The 25,408-nt window shown below is 49.1% G+C and overlaps 1 protein-coding gene across 5 annotated transcripts in view; it reads left to right on the top strand.

Moving 5' to 3' along the window:
* The first annotated feature begins 3,264 nt into the window (after window positions 1-3,264).
* Window positions 3,265-25,408, top strand: part of shank1 (SH3 and multiple ankyrin repeat domains 1) — a 66,752-nt gene continuing 44,608 nt past the window's right edge. For 4 of the 5 annotated variants that reach the window (XM_047328345.1, XM_047328344.1, XM_047328343.1 and 1 more), the window contains exons 1-2: window positions 3,266-3,650; window positions 21,682-22,266. In XM_047328345.1, coding sequence (XP_047184301.1) covers window positions 21,733-22,266 — 534 coding nt within the window. In that variant the 5' untranslated portion in view covers window positions 3,266-3,650; window positions 21,682-21,732. Of the gene's footprint in view, window positions 3,651-21,681; window positions 22,267-25,408 lie in introns of all 5 variants that reach the window. The other variant, XM_047328342.1, reaches the window with a different exon arrangement.

Raw genomic sequence — 25,408 nt, 5'->3', positions numbered from 1 at the left:
GGAAGCATCTGTGGCAAACTCATCTTGGGATGAGGAGAGAGCTTGAGTAAGGTTGTGCTGGCAGTGCACATTGTTTCCCAGGTGACAGGTGGCAGCGGCTACTGGCTAAGATGTGTCAGTGCATTAGTGTAAATTATGACTGGAACAAAACCCCCCCGCGTGCCCGACAGAGGAGGCTGAATAAACATGTCAGCGTGCACAAGCCTCTTATCATCGCCGTGGATATCTTTCTTTCTAAAGTCTGACTGTGCGTCTCCTCGTACAGGCTGCGTCTTGTTGTTTTGACGGAGCACAGCGATCCTTTATTTAGCCTCCTGCCACATGCTTACTTACCGTCATCCAATTAATGCTGCTGGTTCAGCTTGAGCCTGATGAGCAGAACCCTGTTAAACACGCCCTCCTGCTCCTCCTCCTCCTCCTCCTCTGCTACACATAGACTCGGGTGCCACATGCAGGCTGACCAATCGATGCAAACCTCATTTAAAGAAACCGATCGATCAGATCGGTGTAATACTTTTAGTCAGGGTTTGAAGTGGGAAATGAAATACGTGCAGGTACTCCCTTTATTCATGTGGTGTCTGGTATCAGCGAAGAATTAAGTATTCCATTTTGAATTTGGACAGAGAACAAGATACCAGGAGATATTAGTGATGTCCGAAACATACATTTATCTAAATGTATAATTGAATCCATTAAATTGTCTAAGAACAACTGGACCTTTGTCACGCATCTTGCTGACTTGTGTATTTCGATTGTCCCAAATGTTTCCAACAATGTTCAAACTCAAGAGAAATCTGTAATTAATTGGCCGTTTGGTTAGGAATAGGATTTGACTTTCGAAGCTCCGAGTCATTGACGGACTCGGTTGAGCCCCCTTGGAGCCGGGCCAACGTCATTGCCCTCATGTTCTTCTCTAATTTTAGCTTATGCAACATGGAGAACGAGGACAAGTGAACGCACCAATGATGAGCACTAATCGACCAGATAATCTATTATGAACAGTGTCCAAACGGGTTCCGGCAGCTTTGCGGGAAGGCCCGGTACTCCAAAGAGCAAAAATGTAGAAGTTTCGACTTCGAACACTGCTTTTAGTATTGTGTGAGAAAGTGGCCTCCGCGTGAGTCACAGGCCGAGTGATGAGGCGGACGGGGGGTCCTGCTGTTTCATTCAACCGTTCATTCTAAATGCTCCGGTTGGAGCTAATGGATGTGATGTTAATGAGGAAGAAAAACAGTGTCATGCGGTGATATTTGCGGCCATTTAATACGACTCACTGGAGCGGAGATGTCGTGGACTGACTGTCATCGTAACCTTTGAGTCGACCGCCCTCGCCGGTCCTTCATTAGATGCCGTGACGTGGATGAAGCGACGTGAGCGTTAATAGCGTGGAACACTACGTATCGCTGGTACCTTGGTACTCTCCGCCATTTTTCCATAGTTTTTTTCTGTCGTTTCATTGGCCAAACGATTAATCGAGAGAACAACCGTCAGATGAAGGTGATGATGAAACAAATAATAGGTCAGTTGCAGCCCGGATGGATCCAGCCCACTGAATCATAGCTTTTGCTTTATTTCACTAAAAGGCAATGTGTCAACCCGGCAGGATTTTTATCAGGAAAATGGAAAAACGTAATATAGCAAATGGTGAAAAAACAAATAAAACAGATATTTTGAGGGATGTCCAACTCCCCCAGAAATATTGTTTCTCGAGAAGCGAGAGGAATCCATTAAGAGGAGAATTGCAATACGATGGCACAGTTGTAAGACGCCCCTTCCAATAGATCAGCACGGTCGTGGAAAGAGATTTGAGGAGAGTTTAAAAAAATCACATCACAAATATATCACAAATATATCGAAAGGTCAAACAGCTTAGGCAGAATTTTACAGGAGCGGCTGCTCAAAACTCTTCCACGTTGGTACTGATCAAATAATAATTCCTTCATAGTGTAACGGAGAGAAAACAGTCAGGGGAGCTTGTCGTCTGTGATTCATCACCGGCTTATGTGATATTTTGTCAATAGCTGACACGCAGCCCGGGCACTTGTCAACTGTAACCAGTTCTCGTTTCGGGGAAATTTCTCCAGAGATTTCCTTTTTTTTCCCTTTTTTTTTTGTGGGGGGGGGGGGGGGGGGGGGGGGATATCTCTGGGCCTCTGGAATCTATCTAACCGAGTGTCAAGGAAGCCAACAGCACCAGTTTTATATTGATCACCCTTGGCAACGGGAGGCAAGACCTCGACCGGCCGAGAAAACATCTGCTTTTTCTTCCGTTACATTAAACACACACAACCCACCGCGGCCGACCTCCTCCTCCCCACTCGCGACTATTGAAGGGGTGTCATCCCATCGAAAGCCCGCGGGGCGAGTGGGACACGCTCCACTCACCGCTGATTGGTGTAATGGAGTTGATTTCTACTTGCTATTCAATTCGGCTCGTCAGTAGAAAAAGCTCCTTCCTCCACCCTCCAGTCCCTCTCCTCCCCTCAGCCACCTCCATGTATGGTAATAGGCATTGCAGCAGCGGCGGCTTCCTTCATCCGCTTATACACGTCGCTTTCATTCCTAATTCATATTTCTGTGCGTGTGTGTGTGTGTGCACGCGTGTGTATGACCGAGAGAATACACACGTTGGCTGCAGATTGTTCCACGTCTTTGATACGAATCTGATTGTTGGATTATGGAAGGAACATTTTGCTTTCATTGATGTGTGCGGGTTTTGTTGTTGATATTGCGTGGTGATTATTGGATTATCTTGTGTGTGTGTGTGTGTGTGTGTGTGTGTGTGTGTGTGTGTGTGTGTGTGTGTGTGTGTGTACTGTAGGGTGTGTCAGAACTGTGTTCTGTGGGGCTTTTCAGTTCTGTGAGAAAAAAACCCCCCAACAAGATTCTTTTCAAAGCCAACAGAGTCTAACTCCAAAACATCGAAGATACAAGGAGAGAGAGAGAGAGAGAGAGAGAAAGAGAGAGAGAGAAGGGGGATGGAGGGATGGAGGGAGGAGTATGCCCTGTATCTGGGTAATGGTGGAGGAGAGAGAGAGATGGATGGAGGAGGGGGAGGCAAAAGAGAGGGGGGGGGGGGGGGGGGGGGGGGGGGGGGGTTGATGGTGAGAAACCAACCAACCAGCGCAAGAAAAGAGGAGAGAAAAAGAGAGAGAGGGACACGCGGAGCATGCAGAAGGGAGGGAGGTGGGGAGGATAGAGAGCGAGCGAGGGGAGGGAGGGAGGGAGGGATGGGGAGATTGCCGGACGGAGCCGACAGAAGTGTTACTACAGAGCTGCTGCTGCTGGAGGACGGGCAGGGAGCCCAGGATAATGCTCCATCCCTCAGAGCGCAGCGGTACGCGGGACACCTTGTGATTTCCCGCGGTGGTGGCGGCGGCGGCGGCGGCGGAGGAGGAGGAGGGTCGTCATTGTTGCAGCAGTGATTGTCCCTTCTTGTCCTTTTTTTTCCTTTTCTCTTTCACCACAGTCTTCTCCATCGTCTTCCCGCTCGCCCCTCCTCACTCCTGATTCCTCCGCAACTGGCAACCTCTGGGCTCTCTCCCCCTCCTCCTCCTCCTCCTCCTCCTCCTCCTCCTCTCTTTTTCTACTTCTGTTCCCGTTTCTCCCGGGGAGGGATTTCTGTATTTCGTCAGGGATTGTAGAAGACAGTAAGAATGTTTTCTGCCTTTTTCTGCTTTTTCTCTTCTGTCAAGTAGACATGCATGCAGATGGAAAGGGAGGGAGGAGGGAAGGGGGGGGGGGTTGCATGGGAAAGCGCAGGGGAGTACAATTTCATGTTTTATGGAGGGACAGTGGTGGAGTCAAAGGGGTGTGTATGGATGTATGTATTCGAGGGGGGGTTGGCATGTTCAAGTTTACTGCATGGATGTGAAACATGTATTCCCTCTGTCGGTGCATCGCAACTCCCTGGTTTTAAACGACATGCAGCGGTTTGCTCAAAACAAACGCCAATGAAATGAAATGAGAAGAGCAAAATGTAGCCGTGAGCGGACCTGCTGAGGGATGCACAGACACAAGGAAGGCGAAGCCCCGGTGAAGGGGTTCGGTGGTGGAGGAGTCGCTCGCTCCTCGCCATCCCAGCTTTGCAAGAGACGGGAAGCGGAGGGACGCATTTGTAGATTAGACGGGGAATCAAGTGTTTTTGGGGCATTTATAAAAGCGGGAAGATGTCTGAGAGATGCTGCATGTCAAGTTCTTGGATTTGTCATCGTGTTCGACTGAACCCAACCTTTCGGGCCAGGGAATCGCTGCACGATCCGCTGCTACATGATCCGCTGCCACATGATCGGCGTTCCGCTCAGTGTTCGCAGTAAAACGGCCAGCCGTGTGCATGAACTCACCCGGAAAATCACACCTCGGCCCTGGCCTGACACACCGGCTGCACGGGCGGCGTGCGCGCGGGTGAACGCGGACACACAGATGCACCTTCGGCGTGCGGAGTGAGTCACTCAGGAGGTACAGTCGCTGCTCCGCCATGCGATGAAACAGCCGATGAATTCGAGAGCGGACGCTCAAGCCGCCGTCCTCTCACTTGAGTGGCTCGCCTCGACGAGAAAAAGGGGGCGGGGGTGGTGGGGGTGGATCTGGTCTGCCCCTGTCATTATCTCCCCCACCTGAGTTCACAGTCTTTCTATAGATGCCTTTGTCTCTATTGAGAGACAGCCCACAGGGAAAGGTGAAGGCGGCGGCGGGCTCGCACAATCACACACGTCTTCTTCTGAATCGCAATATGTCGCCCGGATTTCAGCAGAAGGGGGCAGAGGTCCAACTCGCTCTCAAGGGGGTGGGGGGGGGGGGTTGTTCAGGCGTGAGAGACATGGCTGATGTGTGTTCACATTTGAGCTTCTACAGACGCATGGACGACATGCGGCGAACGAAAACCACGCGCGCGCACACGCCCGACGTGGATCATCAGAGACGACGGGCCAACACTCGACCCGTCACGGGGAAAAAAGTGTGTGTTGATGTACGGAGAGTGAAGTGCTTTTGTCAATGTGCATGTGAAGTGCCCGTGACTCAGTCCTTCAAACGTGTCGAGCGGTCGCTTCACCCGAACTCCACGTTGGATGGGTTCTTTTTTCCCGAAGCAGTTCAATCGGCGTCGCATTTATTTTTGAGAATCTGCAGATTTAAGGATCAGGATCCAGTCGATCACTGTCCGTTGTTGTTGTTGTTGAGTGGTTTCTGAGGTTAAAATGCGCCGTTTGATGAAACCTTTGAGAACTTTGGCTGATCAACGCACCGATGGGCGTCTTGGTGATAGAAGTCAAGAACAGCATCAATAACCTCTTCTACTTTTGAAGATTCCCACCTTGTTGCGATGGACAATACATGTTGTACTTCCCCACGTCACGTCTGGGCTCTGTAGCCGCTGTTCCACTCAGTTCACACTTCTGTCATCAGTATTTAAAAGACAATTTGAACTTGTTCATGTGGGTTTCTGTCCATCTGTCAAAACAGATTAAGACAGTGAAACGGAGGTAACAATTATAACCTTGTGGGCGCAGAAACAAAAGTACCTAAATATCAAATACCTAACTTTTGATCATCTCTTGACAAGAAATACATCCAACTAATTATCTCAACACGTGGAGCAAGCAGCACGACGTAATTCTGTTAGTTGTTCTTCTCTCTAGCTCTCTAGCTGCGGACGTCCCCTTGCCGCACCAGTAGCGTTCCGCCATTTTGGAATTGTGACTGTCCAGAGGAAATTGTGAATACTCCAGACTGTTCCCCTCATCAGCAGGTCAGGGGAGGAAGCCAGGTCCTTCACGTGTTAGGCCAGCACCACCCTGAACGTCTTGCTGCTCCTGTAGCTGCTCCTCAGGTCGGCCAGCAGCGTTACGTAAAGTGTGAGGCCTCTCGGCGATGAGGAAGACACAGAGATAGCCTCAGACCAATGGCCTCAGTCAGCGTGACGTGGGGCACGTCGGCCCAGTTGAGCCGAGTCCAGATCAGTTTAGTTTGACTTTCTGCGGAGCTCAATTAATTTGGCCTCGAGGAAGAGTCGACCCGATCCGGTTCAACAGGCCGCAACCACCACCGCCCCCGTCGGGTTACGGCCCCGATGATGAATCAACATGTAGCCTGCGTTATACGGGGGGGGGGGGAGCGTCATGGAACGGCACACTTCAGGCTCAGGAGGGGACACGGCACACAGTTGACATTCCCCCCCCGACCGGGAGGGAGATCCCTCTCCGGGGATCAGAGGACCAACATTTCCTCTCTCTCTCTCTCTCTCTCTCTCTCTCTCTCTCTCTCTCTCTCTCTCTCTCCACTCATTCAGTTCAACAAACCGTGACGAGGAGAGGGGTTTTATCAGCACATCGAGGCAGAGCGCACCTGAATCGGAGAGATAAGAAACAGGCCTCGGTTAATTGGAATGAATTGGATTAAGTCCAGAAAGGGGTGTCAGCGTGTCAGAGGCCCACCGTCCAAGCCTCATTTTCTCTTTGGCCTCCAGTTTTTTTTTCTCTCCGTCTCCTGGTTTATTTGCTCAAGTGCTCAGGTCCTCCTCCACGCTGCTCAGAGGGGATGTAGTTCATAACTCCAGATTTAGCCATCTCGTTCCCTCTCCCCCCACTTTCCTTCTCCCTCTCTCTCGCCGGCAGTAAACGGCTGATCTGGGACAGACAGGCCTCCCCTGCGCTCTGTCCTACTTCGGCGTTTGTCCTCTCTCTCTCTCTCTCTCTCTCTCTCTCTCGCTCTCTGATTTCTCCTGATTCCCTCTCCTCCGTCGTTTACCTCCGTCCACCTCGCTCCCGTCAAGGCGCTCTCGTCTTTATTACTCATGTCACCGTCTGCATGTGGTCCATCGCGGCAGAGTGATGGTTCTGTCCGGGAGTAATCGGCTGCCAGGGGTGTTTGGGAGACGGAGGCGCCATCGTTACACCACGGCACATTTTTTCTGTCTACCTGGCGCGATGCGGAAAATTGATGTTGGTCCGCGGCGAAGCGCTCCTCCGCCGGTCCAAAGGAAGTGACGATCAGGAGCAGACGAACCGCAGAGTTTTTATGGCCTCATAAAAAGGCCATGATTTTTTTGTTTTTTATCTGACCAGCCGTCCGCACGTCCCAATCTTGTGTAGGCGATATGTTATGAAAGGAAATATTTCAGATTTGGCGCAAACGTTCACTTGGACTCAAGAATGAACTGAAGAGGTTGAAGGGTCACGGTCACTTTGACACCACAAAACACCCTTTCTTTGGGCCACATGTCAAGAATTCACACCTTGATTATTTCCCAGTAGGATAACAATTATGGCATGATGGGCATTTTGTATATATATGTATATATCATACAATTGTACAACACTTCTGACCAATATTTTGTGTGGTGAAATCAGACCAGAACAGAAGGGGAGCTCTGAGTTTTTTAATTTTTTTTTTATTTGTAGCGTCTAATCAGTATCTTCCATATTTGAAGCGACGTCCACCGTCATGGCTAAAACTTTGTGTTCTACCAGAATCAGCTTTTTTGACCAAGCATCTGAACACGTATCAGTAATTCCTTGACAGTCAGTCTTCACTACATATACATCAGTCATACAATTGATTGGTATTTCTAGTTTTTCAATTGTATTATTAGACGACCTACACTGCCAACAGAGGATTCATGCTGCTAGCAATGCTGAGAGAAATATTAATGCAGTATCTGATAAACAGTCATCAGGTATATTCATTCAGTATCAGCCCCAAAAGTGTACACGTTTGATTTGAATCCTCCCTCCAAGATGCTCGTGTTGTGTAAAAACTGTGCCAATTCTGGATTTGGTTGCCAACGGGATACACCACACACACACACACACACACACACACACACACACAACCTCTTTTATCGCTTCCACCTCTCTGTAATGCTGTGTTGCGCTCTGTCACTTTCTGCTACCTCATCTCCTCACAAACACAGACGGGTCTCATCTGTCCCATTGCAAAGACTCCATTCATCATAATTAGGTGGCGGGTTGGGGTGGTGGTGGGGGGGTGGGGGGGGGTGGGGGGGGGGTGGGGGGGTGGGGGGTTCGGAGGGCTCTGGCCAGTCTGCTCCATGCATCATGAATGCACTCTCAGTTTATCAGGGCTAATTGCGCCATTGAGAGGCAGAGGGCGGGTGGGGGTGGGGGGGGGGGAGTTCTCCCAACAGTCGCCGCTGCATCATCAAAGTGGGGATGCTATTTTTAGCCGCAGCAGCAGATGCATGGTGGCGGTGGTGCGGTGCTGGCCCGCTATGATGATTAGAGTGTAGGGTGGGATATGATCTGTGTGTGTGTGTGTGTGTGTGTGTGTGTGTGTGTGTGCGCACGACTGAAGGCAGCAGCATAGGCATCAGCCGCAGGATCTAATGCTGCATTCAGCTCCTGTGGGAAAGACGGAAGACATGAAGTTCTCACCTGAGAGCTCTGTGGTCCTAGTTCTGATTGTCTCCGATTTATGATTTGACTTACTAGGATTTTTAAAAATATAAATAGTAAATTCCATGGCGTCGCCCACTTATTACATGTGTGTTAGCTGCTAAATGCTGCTGAGGATCATGCAATGTGAGGAGGGGAAACTATCAAATGCGAGTCTTGTTTCAACCTTAAATGAGTTCAAACGCACAGACACTTCAACGTTATTTGCTGGAAATCTTAAATTTGTTCTCACAGTTATTCCCACCGGCCCTGAGCGCAGCACTACAGCCTGAGAGGATCGTGAGCTGTGTTCTGATCAACCAACCGAAGCGGGTGTTTCATTTTCTTTTTCTTTTTTTTCCCGTAAGTGTCAGATCTGTGTAGGCTGTCGAAGGCACTGAGCCACATCGGTAATCTGGTGCGGCAGTGGGTGATTGCTGCGCGTCGCATGAAAAACGCTGCGCTTTTGAATTGTTTTCTGATGTTTCAGTCGGTGTAGTTGACGCTGTCCATGTTTTAAAATACATGTCAGCTACCTGTGGTGAATTGCGATTGTCCTTCCTTTCGTCTTTTCCCATTTACTCTTCCTTGACCTCAGTGGAAAACGTCACGAGGTCAAGGAACGGTGTAAAGGAGGATTCATAGGACTCAGAGAATCAGACACTAAACCACCGCGGATGTTGTTGACGTGCGCCTGCCGTGGTGAAACTACAAAATGTCCGGAGATGGACTACAAAAAGTGTTTTACCACCGTGTGACATCAGATGTAAATGCTTCATATGCAACGGTCACTGACATGGTGACGTGCGTCTCTTCTGGGTCACGTTCATACACTACTTCTTCTTCTTCTTCTTCTACTTGGGATTGAATCGCTTGCGTCCGCGCAATGGCGCTTCACGTTAAGCATCGCTGCCGCAATGAATTGTGGGGCGTCTATATCTTGTCTTGCATAGGACAGTCCATTGTACCCTACGCTGAAGGAGATAGGAAAGGAAGCATTGGCCGGTGTCAGGTTTTGCTACTTGTGATCGAAAGGCGTCGAGCGGCTCTTGCCTTGTTTTCCGTCACAGTGCGACCCGACATGCACGCTTTAGCTGTTGACGTTTTCCGACGCAGTGGTTAAGTTTGAAGAACAATATTTCTATCTCAATTTCCTACTGCGTATGAGCAAGAAAGAATCCACCTCCACGAAGCTGCGGCCCCCAATCTCCATATCACATTACAGTCTTTTCAAACCGTAACTGATCTGTCATCAAAATGCAATGGGCTATTTTGGGTTTCCAATGCTGATTTCTCCCTCTCTGCCTTCCTCCTCCTCCACCAATGAACTCGCCATGGACACAAGTGTGTGTGTGTGCGTGTGTGCGCGTGTGTGTGCGCGCCTCATCGGCTTGTTTATGTGCATCAGTTTGCACCAGCAGTAGGCAGCAGTGGGTGTTTTCAAAGGTTATCGGCGAGGATGAATCAGCGATGTTCGGGGGCCAGAGAGCGTTCGGGCGTCTTGCTGCATTAATAATGGAAGCACAGCTGGCCATATTTATAGCAACAGTGGAACGGGGGGCCCCGTGAATGGGAGGGGATGGATGAGCCACGCCGTCTGATGTTCGGCTCGCCTGAACGGCGGCCGCAGGTCGGCAGGTGTTACTGTGAAAAACACATTCACACGCAATGTGATCAGAACATTGGTGAGAGGAGAGAGAGAGAGAAGAGGGAGGAACACAGGAGATATGGCCCATAGGAGTCGTTTGATGCGAGGCCATATTGATGAGGGCACATCGCTCAGATTGAAACCGCTGCCAGCGTTTCTCCTCTGAAGCCGGAGTTCACAAAGTCCGATTGAAACTTCGGCTCGGCGTCGTCCGGGGTCCTCGCGTCCTTCCGACGCTCATCTGGCAGAACGTGGACGCGAGCGTGCGAGTCCCAGTGGATCAGTGAAGTGAAGGACAGGGAGCGGGGATGTTATCAACAACAGTAATGCGCCATGGCACAAAAGTGACGACGACTTAAAGATCAGCTGATGAGCACGTGACGGAAGAATCAAAAGCAAAAATGTTCATTGTGCAAAACGATTGATTTTGTTGTATAATCCAAAAGAAATATTATATTATTTCGACTTTTGAGGTTGTTTGAGTTACAGCAACTAACTCCTTTACTGGTATAATACTGTTGGGCAGATCAATGTGCAAAGGGATATGCAAAAACATTTCTTTATATAACCACGATTGAAAAAATTCCGTCGGTGCACGTGTGTGGACGCGGTGTCCAACTGTGTCCGGTTGTTATTTTAAATCGCTTTGTTGCTTTTGTCTGTGTTTGAAGCTCGAGACAACAGAGAGACTTGCGAGGCAAGTTGCTGCACTAGAATTATGAAAAATGAATAATTGAAAAAAAAAAAAACCCACAAAGGGATTCACACAGAAAATAAGTTGGATTATCAGTTGTTTTTTCTTTCTCACTTAAACAAAAGAAAAGTAGCCTGGAACTATATATACCAAATACATGTCTCGTTGTTGACTAGCAGACTGTCGGCCTTCATCTGTGAAATGCAGCAACATTTCATTGTCATGTTAATGTGGATTATGTGTAGAAATGTGCAGTTGACTTGTGGCTTTTTGTCATTTGATGTGAAATCATTATTACGGGCAAAGGGTCGATGATTAAAGCAACTTTGAATTGGTCTGAGGGGAAGAATCGCACGGCACAGAACTGCTTTTGTATAGAGCGGGTGAATAGTGTGTTGCATCTGTCTGAGGAGATGGATTTTTTTCCATTCAAAGGCCTTGAAACCGCTGATTCAGCCTCTGCTAAAAAAAAAAACAACCCCTTTCTCCACTTGGTCAAGAAAAGGCTCCCTCCCACAGTGACGGCTGCTCGTTTCCAGCTCGTCTCGAGTGTGTGGACAGAGAGCGAGTGTGTATCACGGCTCGTTCTTGCCCCTGTCTCCTCCTCGTCCGCGCGGAAGGTGTTTAAGTCCGAACCGGCCCGTAAAACCTCCGAGCTGCGCGCTCACCACAAGCCCCGCTTCGGTCAACTCCCCAGCGGCGTGGAGATCACAACGCTCACTCTGCTGACGGCTGCCACTTGCTGACAGGGCCGCTTCAAAGGGGATGCTGATCCGAGGAAAAAAAACACAGAAATCCAGCACGTCTTGTGTGAACGCGACCGTCAAGTGAGACCTGCGAAGTTGGTTGCACGTGGGGGTCGGTTTGCTTTCTGCTGGCCTGCGGGAAACAAAAAGACACGACCTGGAGGTTGCCACATGGTCAGGCCCCCGTCAGGCGCCCCGTGGCCTGTGGAGCAGCATCCGCCTTTAATATTTCACAGCCCCTCATATGTTCAGGCGCTGTCCGCCCCTGCGGCGTCTCCCAGTCTGACTCATTTATTCATGAGCCCCCCCCCCCCCCCCAATGTGCCGCCAAACTAATGGCCCCGACATGGCTCTCAGAGCGAGGCCCTAGATAACGGCAAGTGGGTCCCGCCGCTCCGCTTCCGAGCACGAGTCGCCACTTCAGCTCTGCAGCCAGACGAGGGAGAGACGAGTCTGTGTGATTTAGGATACAGGCCTGTTACTCTGCCCCCCCGAAAACAGACAGCAAACGGGCGTATAGCTGCTACCGGAGAGAGCGAGCGCCGGTTCTGTACCGTCCCGCAGAGATTTACCGCCCGATGACGAATAAAGCTAATTAGGCAGGGCTATTTGAATGTGATCGCAGCTCTCCCGCTCCCCTGGCTGATTGACTGTCTTCGTCTCCTCAGTGGAGAAGCTTTAACAAACACCGTGCCCCCTCCCGCATGCGCGCAGAGAAACAGCTACCTGTTCCTTGTGCAAGACTGCGTCACTGGAGACCAGAGCCGAGACGACTTCTCCATCAATCATATGGTTGATTGACAGATCAATAATCTCTTTTTTTCTTCTTCAAACAAACTACCAACCGTCCTCGTTCTGGCTTTGCGTCTCGTGTGACGACTTGCCGCTTTTCTTTATTGCAGGTGATAGTGTGACTGAATCTCTTTTTCTGGTTGTGGGCCGTTGTCTTTTGAAGACGCGATCTTGGCCTGTCGGAGGTCGTGGTGGACGTTGCTCACTCTTTTTCTGATAATTTATCGGGCAAATAAATAATCTTATTATGAAATAATAATAAGCTAGGGAGTGTATTCTCGTATCATATTTGTGCCGGTTATAGACCTTAAAGCCCCAGTGTGTAATTTTTCTACTCTTCTGGCCGCATCTGGTGGAAAAGTTGCAAACCGCAACCAACTGGGCACCCGACAGGGGACACTTTATATTCAATTTCTGTGAATAAGTTTGTCTAAATATCACACACTGTAGCTTTAACTTATACCACTGTTTTCAAATATACTTGACTATAAATAATTGCATCCAAGAAGAGGAATCATGTGATTTTGTCCCCCACATGTAAAGATTTGTATTTCCAACTTTGATTATCTATATTTGATTTTGCCAAGTGGCTGTGGTCATCGGACCAACATTTTGTATATGGTTGGGTTCAAACTTAGGCCTAGAGGTCAAGTTTAGTGTCAGACGTAGGTTTAGGGTTGCTCTCTATGATGACATCACATCCCGGGAACCCTCGTACAAAATTGTTGGTCTCGTGCCAACAGCCACTCGGCAAAAATTCCGGACGTGCGCAGTGATAATAAGCCATTCAACTCGCTGGTGTATATTTCGTGTGCAAACATTTAGATTTCGGAGGAGCCCTTTGTTTGGAACATCTGTCAGCGTACGGGAAAGGAAGTGTTCCCATTTTCAGGCTTGTTTGGATTACACAGATGCAGACGCCGTCGTGATGACTACTCACAAATAATGAGACAAAGAGCTTGAGAGAGAGAGAGAGAGAGAGAAAAAGGGAAGTCGAGTCAAGATGCTCGGGAATCTGACGGATGATCTCAGGGAAATGCGGCGGCGAGGCGCTCGTATTTGAATCGGAGCACTTGTCAGGATTGCGAGGAGTAAAGAGTCTCGCTCCCGACTCGATCGATGCGACGGCGTTTTTCAGAACGAACAAAGCGGAAACAGCCTTTACGTTGCACCATCCCTGCCGCGACTGTTGCAAGGAGTCTGAGCGCGTCGCTCAGTCGCTCGGGCGGTCAGGTTCGCTCTCTGTGTGGTTCTGACATTCATTAGCCGGCAAGATTTGACACGCTCATGTAAACAAACCCGACATCCGCTCGATCAATAGGCGAGCGAATGAGCAAACACGCGTCTCGGGGAGACGTCGGCAACCCGGCCGAAATAATATCGCCGGGGACCTCTGGAGGACGGAGTAGAAGCTGTGAGGCAGACGGAGAGACGAATCTTTATCAATTAGGCTGCAGACTACTTGTTCGGCGGACTCTGCTCCCAGCTACCGTTCATCAAATTGAGCTTAATAGTCCGGAAGAACAACTTCAAAGTCTCAGTTTTGCGAGGCGAGGCTACACGGCCCCAGGTCAACACCAGTTGTGAACCACAAGGGGAAATGGGCCACGAGGTCAGTCTCGCCCCTCAGGAAGAGCTCACGCGTTCACTTCTTCCCTTCATGCAGCTTCACACACACCCACTCACATCTTTCTTCACTATAAACCACTGTTGTCTATATAAAGGGATATTCGTCTGGGGGGGGTGTGTGTCTTTAAATCCTCTTCCTGTTTCTACGGGGCTGTTTTCTTTTCATGCTCCAAAAATCAGAGAGGCAGAATTGGATAGATGTCTTTGGCCTTATTGTCGCTGTGAAGGTTTCTTAGATTTTTCTGTGGGGAAAAAAAATGTCTTGGCTTCTCTTTGGCCCTGGTTTGCATTACAAGAAGGGTTAAAGCAACTATAGAAATTTATTTAGTCCAGACTGAAATATGTCTCAGCTTTAGTTGGTTTGCCAAATTGTGCAGACATTCATGTTGCCCAGAGGATGAATCCTAAAAACTGCCGATCCTTTCCCTCAAGCACCTGCGTGTTGTGCTGAGTTCACACTTGCCCTTTTTTATTGAAATGTTTCAACAAGCATTGCATCGATGGCCTTGAAATGGGGTTCATTCAAAACCCCCCTCAGGATGAACAGTATAACTTCAGTGCTCACCTCATTATTCATCTAGTGCAATTATCGTGCCCAAAATATGGAGTACTGTCGACTTGTTGAGCTGCGTGAACAGTTATGGTATCTCGCAACCTCGTTCACGGGACGTCCTGTCCGACCACGCTGGAAATCTTTCTCGCTTCCAGTCTTCATAACTTGACAGACGGTCTCTCCAGGAAGACATTCGCACTGTTGCGCCCGTTTGTTCAAATGGAAAAGTTCCACAACTAGTTGAGAAGCAAATGATAGAAGAGAGATGACGAGAGACCCCGAACTGGCCAGCGGTTCTCGTGAAGTATCGGCCTTAGCCCATTTCCCTGTTGGCGCGCCGAGTGTAGATGTGACGAGATGAATGTAGAAGGGAGATTCTGGGGCACCAACTGTGCTGGTGTTCTTTTCCGGAGGGGGTCCTGGGCCTAATTCGAACAAAACTTCCGTGATGAGAACACTGGTGATGCGGTTGTGCGCTCCGCCCTTTCCTCCTCTCACACTCAAAAACCCATTCCTCACCCTAGTTTAACAGCACGGGGGACGGTTACATCAGTAGATCACACAGCGTCGAGCACGCGGCTTCATTCTCCTCCGCTCCAGCTCCCCCCGGGGGTCCTCGTTCAGTTCAGATTGGCACTCTCGGTGACGTACAGCTCCCGCGCGGGCGCCTTTGTGCCGGAGGACGATTACACGTGTGCTCAATTGACCAGAGGGGTCAAGGTTTACACACTTTATCAGCCTTTGTCCATCTCTACGGGGGGCATTGCGGCGATGGACGCGCGTGTGTAGGTCCTTGTGGTTGTGCAGACACACACAAACAGGCAGTACGGGGCGTTCGGGGCCATTTGTGCGCATCAGTGTGCCACTTTGTGAGTAGATGTCAAAGGAGGAGGGAGGGAAATTGGCCGTTCCAGTTTAGCGGCAGGAAAGTGGGGCGATCTGTTCTTTGGAAGTTTCCCAGTGAAATTTCCTGGGGACCGAGACACTGAAAATATCTATCTATATACACATTTTGTCCTACATAAAAGGAGAGGGTGAATGAGAGAGACGGAGAGAGAGAGAGCACACAGGAAGATGGTGTTTAGGAGAGATACAAAGAGGGAGGGAGGGAGGGAGGTTAAATGTCACCGTGCCGGTGCGATGCCATCACTCAGACCGCTGTGAGATTGAAGACTCGAAGACTCCAGCGGGTCACCCAGCGAAGTTACCTCATCTGCCCTCGTCACTTCTGTCACATTAAAAGCCCCTCAGGCAGAAGCAGAAATTGCCTCCTCCTCATTATACCCCTCAGTTCCTCGTCCTCCGCAATCGAGCTCATATGCGGCGCGTTTATGTCTACGAGGGGATGATTTGTCTGGATTACGTTTCACACCTGGCAACCCTGTCGTGAGTCAACAAACGCAGATCTAATCCACCTCTCCCTTGCCAAAAAACACAGATTTGCCAAATATGCCACTTGCTCCGTGAGCTTTTTCAGGTCTTTTAAAAAAAACAGGTGTCAAACGGCTCATTCCTTCTTGTTGGATCTGTTGACATTTAGTTAGTGTGCTAACTTCACGTAGACGTCGTAGACTGTATATAAATATGGACATTTATTTGTACTTTTTCCATTTGGCTGATGTCCCATCCACTATCATGGAGGAGGCGGGGTTTATGAGCTGTACCGCAGCCGGCCACCAGGGAGCGATCCAGATGATTTGGCTTCACTTTTGAGCAGCTGTCACGTCGGCCATCTTTTTACACCGTCTATGTTAGGGATCATTTTAGCCGCTGAAGTTTTAATAACGCGATGAAACCGATGGGCGAGTCAAATTGCAACAAACCCACGAGAACCACACGCATCATATATAGCTTTTTACAGTCTACATTCAACAATTAATGACCAAACTGATGCTTCACATATTGCGTGTAACACACTGCTGTGTCTTAAATCTGGGACTCGACACTGCAGACGGAGCAGTTGTTTTTTTTACCTTGGTTTTGTTTTTGCTCCTCTCTTTCTTTTCTCTTCGGGGACCCAGACTTTTCTTTCTTGAGGGATGACGTGACGAAGTCACTGGTCAGTAGATTAGCTGACAGATTCTCGCGCACCTGAGTCGAGGTGGGTCGAATAAACCCTTCTGCTTCCGAGCTGGCTGAAAGTGTTACTGAGGTGGCCGACCTGAGACTGAGAATCAGCTCCCCAAGGAGAAACGGCGAGAGATAAAGATTTGCGACGGCGCGAAACGAAGCGGAGGAGATGATTATCACTTGTTGGCGTCAGGCAATATCTAATCGCAGCATCGCCCTCTTCATCTCCACCCAGATAGACACACACACACACACATTCATTATGAAAGTCTTTTATGTGTGAGTCATGACATTTCTCTCAGGAACTGATTAGCACTCTCTCGTAATTCTCCCTCCGTCCTGACCTGTTCCCGCCTAATTGACGACGAGCGAGTTCGCGCAAAAGTTTCGGATGGAGCCTTTTAACTCCGCCTTCATTCTCTCTGCTCCGTCCCTCAGGATCAGCCGAGTGGGATTGCGCAGCAAACAGGTCTGTCACGACCTCCGCGTTCAGATTGTCATCCTCATTTGGGAAGGCGGATTGTCACTTTGCGGCGTGGGTGGATTTTACTCCACAGCTTCAAAGTGCCAGTCAGTGAAAAAAAAAAAAAAACAGCCGTGAAATCTGCGTCCGCCGGCTTCAAGGAGCTCCTCAACGCAAAAAAATACCGTTCACTGAAGCGCTCTTGCGTCCCACGAGGCTCTAAATGCCGTTTCACAGCCTCTTCCAAGATGACACAAATTTAATTCTGCTAAAACAAGAATGTTCCCATGCCAGCTTTTTTGGGGCAGGGGGCACCGAAGTGTGAACTTCTTAGTGGAGACGTTCATGATCCACAGAGGATGAACCCCACCGACTTCCCCCACAACCGTTGTGTTGGATTGCCAGGAAATTCAGCGCCGACATCATGTGGCACCCGCGGGGGATGAATCTGTGACCCCCTGATGTTTTCTGTAGTCGTTGAAAAAAATAATGTGCACAGACACGGAAACGTCCCGGGCGAAGTGTCACTCCTCTCACTCCCGGGTTCACGGGACAGGAGCATTTTGCGGGTTCGCAGAACACGACGCGGTGGACTTCCCTAAGACTTCCCTGTCGTCGTCCAGATGGATTGTAGCACTGGGACGTCTGCACCAACAATTCATCCAGGCCGTTATGTTTTGGCCAAACACCAATAGCAACTGCACACACTGGGAAATTTCCATCAGCCACAGTTGTCATTTGTGATTGCGGCCATGACGTGAGAATGAAGAATACAGTACGTGTGGACAGGACATTTGTTTGGCCGACCTTGGTGGGCAGAGATGACGAAACCTACGTCACACAGAATTGTCCCTTCAGAATAGACGTGCTCGCATTTGGTTCCCGGCGCCCACTTGGCCTGACCACAACCCGACGGAGGCCCCCCCACCCCTCTACGCTCGCGGTCTGGTTTTATTCCCTCTTTCAGTTTGCCATCTTTGTTCCTTCTTCTTCCCAGTGTCTCTTTCTTCTCTGTCTAATCCCAACCCCTCCCCTCTTTGTCTTCTCGCCAGCCCTTCCTCTCCGGCTTCCACTATCTTCGATTACTCAGCACAAAATGCAAAAACACGCGTATTGTTCACCTCCAGTTATTATCATATCTCCTGTAGATTCCAGTCTCAGCTTTCTGACAGCGTTGCTGCTCCCCCCCCCCCCCCTCTCTCTCTCTCTCTCTCTCTCTCTCTCTCTCTCTCTCCGACAACTTGGTTCGCAGCCCCCTTCTCCTCTGTCATCTTCTTCTCTCTCCCTGTTTAGTCTCACAGGCTCCAGGCTCGCGCCTAATTTCATTGGTTTTCCTTCGGTCCTCCAGCGCTTCTCTAAATTGTCAGGAACAGCTTCGTATAAGAGGCCTCATTAATCCCCATTTACATTTTTTTTTACCTTTTCCAAGGCCTTAAAAGATGCAATAACTGAAGGAACCCTACTTCAGTGAGTGCCCAGTTGATTCTCATTTATGTTTGCGTTTAGTCAAGTGATTAAGTACAATTTTTATTTAACGCTTCTTTGATGCAACAAAACACACTATTTGCTGCCTGCACTACATTTATTTAACGGCCGCATTGTTACTAATTACTACCATAGGCATAAAGACCTTAGACGCAACATGAATAATGAGATCATTAAATGCGACTTACACGTTTGTGCAGGAAACAAAGACGAGATGAAAAGGTGTGATAATGATTAATAACAAGTCCGAGCTTCTTTTGTTCTCGACATCCGTGGGTGATGCCGTCTGCAGGTCGTGCCGGTTAAACGTCGACTGTTTCGCTGCGCACTCGTCTGCCGCCGCCGCCGTCTTTCTTCGTGACCTCGAACAGACGCTGTGCTGCGAATAAGTTGGAAAGCAAAAAAAAAACCCTGTCACCAAGTCAGCGTTTGTCACAACCAGTCGGTGCACGCACACGTATTCGTTTGTGTGAAAAGACTGAGAAGACTGTCCCAACAGGAATAATGTCAAGTCAATGGTACAAGTCATTTAGCCAAATGTTCAGGTTGACCTTTCTGACAGTCTTAAACACTGGACATACTCTTCGCCAAATGTTATGTTGCAACACCACCTCCCGCCGCCCTTCTTCATTTTTATTCCCCCTTTGGGCGACGCCCTCAGGGTCCCACGAGAAAAGGCCTTGGTATTATACGTCTGAAGCATATTTCTCCCTAACAACATGGCTCTCATTCCCTCACGTCTCTCAGCTGCATCAGCAGACACACACACACACACACACACACACACACACACATACACACACACACACACACACACCCACACACACACATACACACACACACACACACACACACACACACACACACACACATACACACACACACACACACACACACACACACACACACACACATACACACACACACACACACACCCACACACACACATACACACACACACACACACACACATACACACACACACACACACACACACACACACACACACAAAACACCCACACACTGCCAAGTCGATTTACAATTTAAAGTCGCCTCATTATTCTTGCACTTGAAATTCATGTGAAGTGGAATGAAAACAAACAGCATCTCGGAACAGATTTTTTTGTTTTGCTAAAGGAATGTTTAGATGCGAATACCATCAACTGGAGTTCAGTTTTGTTTTTGCGTCCTTTCTCAGATCAGCGGCGCAAAGAGATATTAAGATCTGTGTGTCAAAGAAAAAAAAAACTGCACAGTAACTATAGTTACCACGGCTGTCGAATAGATGTGGTGAGGTATACTTCTGTCCGGAATGTAAAGTATACCGGAAAAAAAAATCATAGGTGGGTGAACAAAGGTTCTTTAAGGTCAGATGTTTCCTTGGTGTTTCAACATGTTTTAAAGAGAGACACAAGAGACAGTTTAAATATGGACAGACACAGGATATCCATACACACACACACACACACACACTTGTTACAACAGTTTTAGATTAAGTGAAGCAATTAAAAAGGAAATTGCAATGACGTGACGACAGTCTTTAAAATCCTTCAGCGAAACGACAGATTTCAGTTTGAAGGATTTCAGATAGTTATTCCATCTGTAAGGAGAATAGAACCTGACCAAAGTTCTCCCCTAGCTGAGTTTAAACATGTCGCACAGTAAATGTTAAAGTATCCTGACGTGACACTGTGAGAGCTGTGTTTGTATGAGATGACAATCACCCTATTGGCCACTTGGGACGAAGGCAGTCAGGGGTTCTGTTACTTGCCCTGGGCCTCGACATGCTCCGGAAGGCTTTCGGGGGGGCGGGGGGGAATCGAACCGGGAACCCTTCTTCCGATCGCTGCATTGGCAGCTTCACCTTATCGAGCCGTGCGGCCCCCCCACATCGTCAAGAGCAGGGCAGACGCTGGACAATCGGCGGCGGACAATGGAGCGGAAAGAGGCTATTGTCAGGTGTCGTCGATTCCCCCCCCTGTGAGTTTGAGCGTGCCCCCCCCCCCTCCTCCCCCCTCTCTTTGTTTTGTGCGGAGCTGTCTAGAGCGTAGTGGTGCTGAAAATCCCGGAGCAGCACGCACAAAGCCGACCGGGAGCCCGCCGGGGGGGCAGATCTATTATCTTTGCTCGGCTTGTGCTCGAATGCGTCGCCGGCGCTCTGGAGTGGCTTCTCTGGGCTTACTCAGGGGCGCAAGGCGGGAGCAAAAGAGCGCGTAGTTTATCATACGAAGAGCCGTTATCCACCCGGAGAGTGTCTGCGCCGCAGACGCGCGGCGATAAATAATCTGCCGCGTAGGGGCGAGACTTACAGACTCTGAGGTGGATGTTGGCTGTTCCCCCACAGCCTCAAGGGAAACGGATGGAGTCAAAACACTGACATCTCATTTTCGATCTTCCTCAGGCAACTGCACTGACAAAATCCTTTCATAGCATGTATTGCAATGGATTTAAAGAAAGAACACAAAGAAACGAGAGCTATTTCGGAGAAAACTGTTGTATTTAAATGGTTCGAGGATATTGATCACGCATCAGTTTCGCTGCAGCAGACGTTGTAGTGGAGCCTCGAGGCGGCTTCGTCTCTTGGAACCGACAGTATGAAAAGTGTTGCACATAAAATACAATGTAATGTTTTATTTTTCACCTCACCAGCAATGACGCTAAGTTTTGGAGTCGCTTAGATTGAAAAGGCTTCCGTTCCGTCAGGGCACGTGAATTTGCTCGGCCACTTTCACGACAGTCTGCTTATCGTGCTGTTCGGTTGTGTTGCAAAAGTTACGTCTTCGAAGTTTCTCCACCTTTTTGGGGGAGCATGAATGTGCTCAGTGTAGTTCGTGAAAATCATTTCAGTCTTGGAGTTTCTTGTGTGAAAGGTGTCGAACATCGATGACAAAAGAAGTGGTAGCTCTGTATTTGTCAATCCCGATATGTTTCACGTGTCTGAGGGGTCAAAACTTTAAGAGTTTCATTGGCACAGGAAGCGAATGTGAACGTCTGGTGAGAGTCTGGAAGCCGAAAATGTAATTGCACGAGTGGGTTTGCATGAGGGGCGTGTGGTATGTCATCATGCACATGAAGTATTGCATGTCTGGTGCTGAATCCGCCTGTTCCCATGGAGAGCAGAGTTCGTTAGCATGTGGTAAGAAACTTTCAAACTTCTTCTTTGTCCCTGTTCTGATCACGTCTTCTCCACCTTCCTCTCCCCGTGCAGTGTCTCACTGGGAATGATGGTGTTGACACTGGCGCCCCCCTCTCTGTCGCCATGACGATGCCATTCAGCCCCCTGTCCAGCGACGAGGAGCAACAAAGGATGCTGGGAGGCAACCGCCATCTCTATCCAGGGGCGGAGGACGAGGAGGAGGAGGAGGAAGAGGAGGAGGAGGAAATGGAAGAAGATGAGCGCGATGAGAACGGGGAGGAGGGGGAGAACGGCGAGCTGGAGGGCGAGGAGGAAGAGGAGGAGGAGCAGGAGATGGCGGAGGAAGTCAGGCGAGGAGGCCAGTCGAGGGGGGGCAGAGGTGAAGGACACAGGCAGTCGGGCAAACTGGCCGCACGGCCCGGCGGGGACAGACAGATCCGGCCGGGGAACCCGGGGCACGCCACCAACCCCTATTCATCCAACCCCGGACCCACACACCAACAGCCAGCCAATCAGATACAGCCGCAGCAGCAGCAGCAGCAGCAGCAGCAGCAGCCGAGGAGGCTGAAGGAGCGCAGCGCCAGCTCGCTGCCATCTGAGGACGCCCACATCGCCATGATGGTGTTTCGCATCGGGATCCCAGACATAAAGCAAACGGTCAGTGCTGTCTCCGCACGCACCCACAGAATCTGACCACATCGTGGGAAGTTCACAAACACAAAGGGCCTCAGTCCCGTCCGGCTCTGAGCGCATCTTAGCTTCTCTAAGATCAGTTAAACCAGTCCTAACTTTCATTCTCACAATTTCTACAAGAAAAAACTTCTTTTTTTTCTACAAAGATCTGCCTAATATTGCACGCATGCCTCATAAATCACGTCGCGTAGTGTTTTCTTTGAAGAAAAGTTTGGTAACGCATATTCATTTCTGGCAGAGAGGAAGTTGAGAATATAATAATAAGTCCAAATTCAGCACCTGATTAGCTTAGCTTAGCGTAGAAACTGGAATTGGAGGGAACTGGCTCTGTCCGAAGGTATCCACCTTTCAGCATCGACCTTTCGCTAAATTAGCTGCTCGCTAACTCCGCAGCGATTAGTTTTAATCGTGTGTATTTCCCTGCAAAATTGGAAAAATTGAATACATCATTTGCCGGGCTGTCTCTTGCCAGAGCCAAACCTGCTGTTTCCCCCTTGTTCCCAGTCTTTATGCTAAGCCCGACTAAAGCTCAGCAAGTGGGTCAGTCCAATCGTTTTCCACCAAAACGCCAAACGATTCCGTTTGTCGTACAAACTGTTCAGGCGCACTCAGATCGTCGCTATGTCGTCAGCGGGTGCAGTGAACGAGTCGGGGGGCCGAACTCTTGTTGGAGAGTAAAGCGAAGAAGCTTTTAACCCTCAACTTGTGTCACAGCAAGAACGCCATTATGACACCTCCAACTGGAGTGTTTGTGGAACATTCATGCCTCCGCCCTGACACACAAGCGTTTGAGCCCAGGACTCGGAGGCCTGGTGTTTGTCGTCTGGGCCCTGGGGTCCGTCCGTAATCTGTCCAGTGTGTGTGTGTGTGTGTGTGTGTGTGTGTGTGGTCGGTTTAGTCAGAAACCCGCAGAGTTCCGTGCTCCAGGAACGCAACGAATCTCCGGAGACTGGACGCAGATTAGAATTCTCTCTCGATCCCTCTTCTCCGCTGTCTCACCAGTGGACGTGTGAGAGGAGCAGAAGCACTCATCAGCAGAGTGACTGCTCCGCGAGGCCGAGCGAGGGGCTTCTCAAGGTGACCCGGCCGCTGAGAGGCGGGCGAGAGACGGAGCCGAACTGCGCACAGGAGCGATCAGCGCGAGGACATGCGGGCATTCGATCGATTTCGAAAATGAAGCGCGCCGTGTAAAGCCCCCGTTTCGGAGTGACAACAACTGATCTCTGCTCCACACAATGACATATTTACAATGTCTTTCCTCGCCAGCGCACAAAATACAACCCTTGGTGGTCTCGAGATATCTTGGATGTAACTCTGTCCACTCTGGTATTTGCTGATCTATGAATATTGAAATTAGCATCATGTCTACACGTCTGCTCGTCGAACGCGAGAACCTCTGCTGGGTTTTCTGTTTCGCCAGCTATTGTAAGCTCCACAATGGCGATGAGCAATAAATTCAGACCTTCACATTCCGACTCTGAAGAGCGAATCTGTCGTCAGAATTTTAATGGATTCTATTCTACAACTGAACGGAAATAGAAAACACACACACACAAAAAAGCCTGGAATTAGAGTTTTCTAAGTAATTAGTGTCATAACATAAATTAAAAAATGAGCCTGAATACATTGGTCCCATCACGTCTCAGCCTGACAATGTGTCAGCTGATCTACCGACCGGTGACTTTGTCAAATCGTCCCGCAAGACAGTAAAGTCTGGGTCCCAGAAGAGAAAAGAGAGAAAAAGAATGAGATTCAAAACAAACCGGGGGGGGGGGGAGATGAAGTAGTAGCCTCTGTCTCTCTCTCTCTCATGGAGTTATCTGTTGAAGAGAATCACGGGTCGCGACTGATCTGGGAGTAGAGTGAAGGCCGCGCTGGACGCCGAGGGGCTGGTTCAAGTTATTTGGATAAAACATTTATCCTGCGTTTCTCGTGCAGGAGAGACAAAATGAGCGGAGGGGGGAAAAAAAGAGGAGAGTTTGAGCATCTTCGCTACGCCGCCACGTTAAACCAGATCGCTTTGTGTGTGACAATCACAAGGCAGAGTTCCTCGTACAGTACGTTGGCTGTCGCTCCTCTGTTCTCCTTTCCGCAAAGTGATCAAGGCCTCTGTGATGTGTCGGCTTGATAAATCCTCAGCAAGAGGAGAACTGCAATGGAAATAAGTGTGTGTGTGTGTGTGTGTGTGTGTGTGTGTGTACATGTGTATATGCATGTCCGTATTTTTATATTTACCCAGTGCACTATAAATGCCTCGCTCAACGCTTCTTCCTCCCTCTTGGTGCCGTGTGATTTATTATTGATCTGTGCATGGGTGTTTTCAGCAGTGTGTGTGTGTGTGTGTGTGTGTGTGTGTGTGAGAGTGAGTGTGTGTGTGTGTGTGTGTGTGTGTGTGTGTGAGAGTGAGTGTGTGTGTGTGTGTGTGTGTGTGTGTGTGTGTGTGTGTGTGTGTGTGTGTGTGTGTGAGAGTGAGTGTGTGTGTGTGTGTGTGTGTGTGTGTGTGTGTGTGTGTGAGTGTGTGTGTGTGTGTGTGTGTGCGTGTGAGTGTGTGTGTGTGTGTGTGTGCGTGCGTGCGTTTGCAGATGCACAAGTGCGCTTGACTCAGTGTTTTTGTATCCCAGCATACATAATTCACCGCTGTCTATTTATTCTAACAAATCGACATCAAAGTTTGATTGTAGAGGGAGGGCGACGGGGTTAAAACCTCAGGAATTGCCCGATAGTGCCATAAAACATACATGTGGGCCCGTAGAGACGAGCGGAGCAAGAGATGGAAAAAGGAGAAGGAGGAAGAAAAAAGTCAAATGGAGATAAATGAAGGAGATAGAAATCGATCAAAGAAGATGGAAGGTGGCAGAGAGAGAGACAGAGGCAGAGAGAGGAGGACAGAGTTGGAGATAGAGCCAAATGAATGAAGCGAGGCAGACGGAAATAAATACTGAATTTGATTAAAGCACAGAGAGAGGTATACTGTTGATTTGTATTGTCTTTTTAAGCTGCCTGGAATTTCTATTCAATGTTGATTTTCTGTCTCTTTAGATCTGACCATGTTCAAACCTATTAAAAATAGTTGACTGTAAAAAATATATATAAATTTGATCCTATA

The sequence above is a fragment of the Scophthalmus maximus genome, chromosome 17 (assembly GCF_022379125.1).
Source record: "Scophthalmus maximus strain ysfricsl-2021 chromosome 17, ASM2237912v1, whole genome shotgun sequence".
NCBI lineage: Eukaryota > Metazoa > Chordata > Actinopteri > Pleuronectiformes > Scophthalmidae > Scophthalmus > Scophthalmus maximus.
This window is presented reverse-complemented; position numbering and strand designations above follow the sequence as displayed.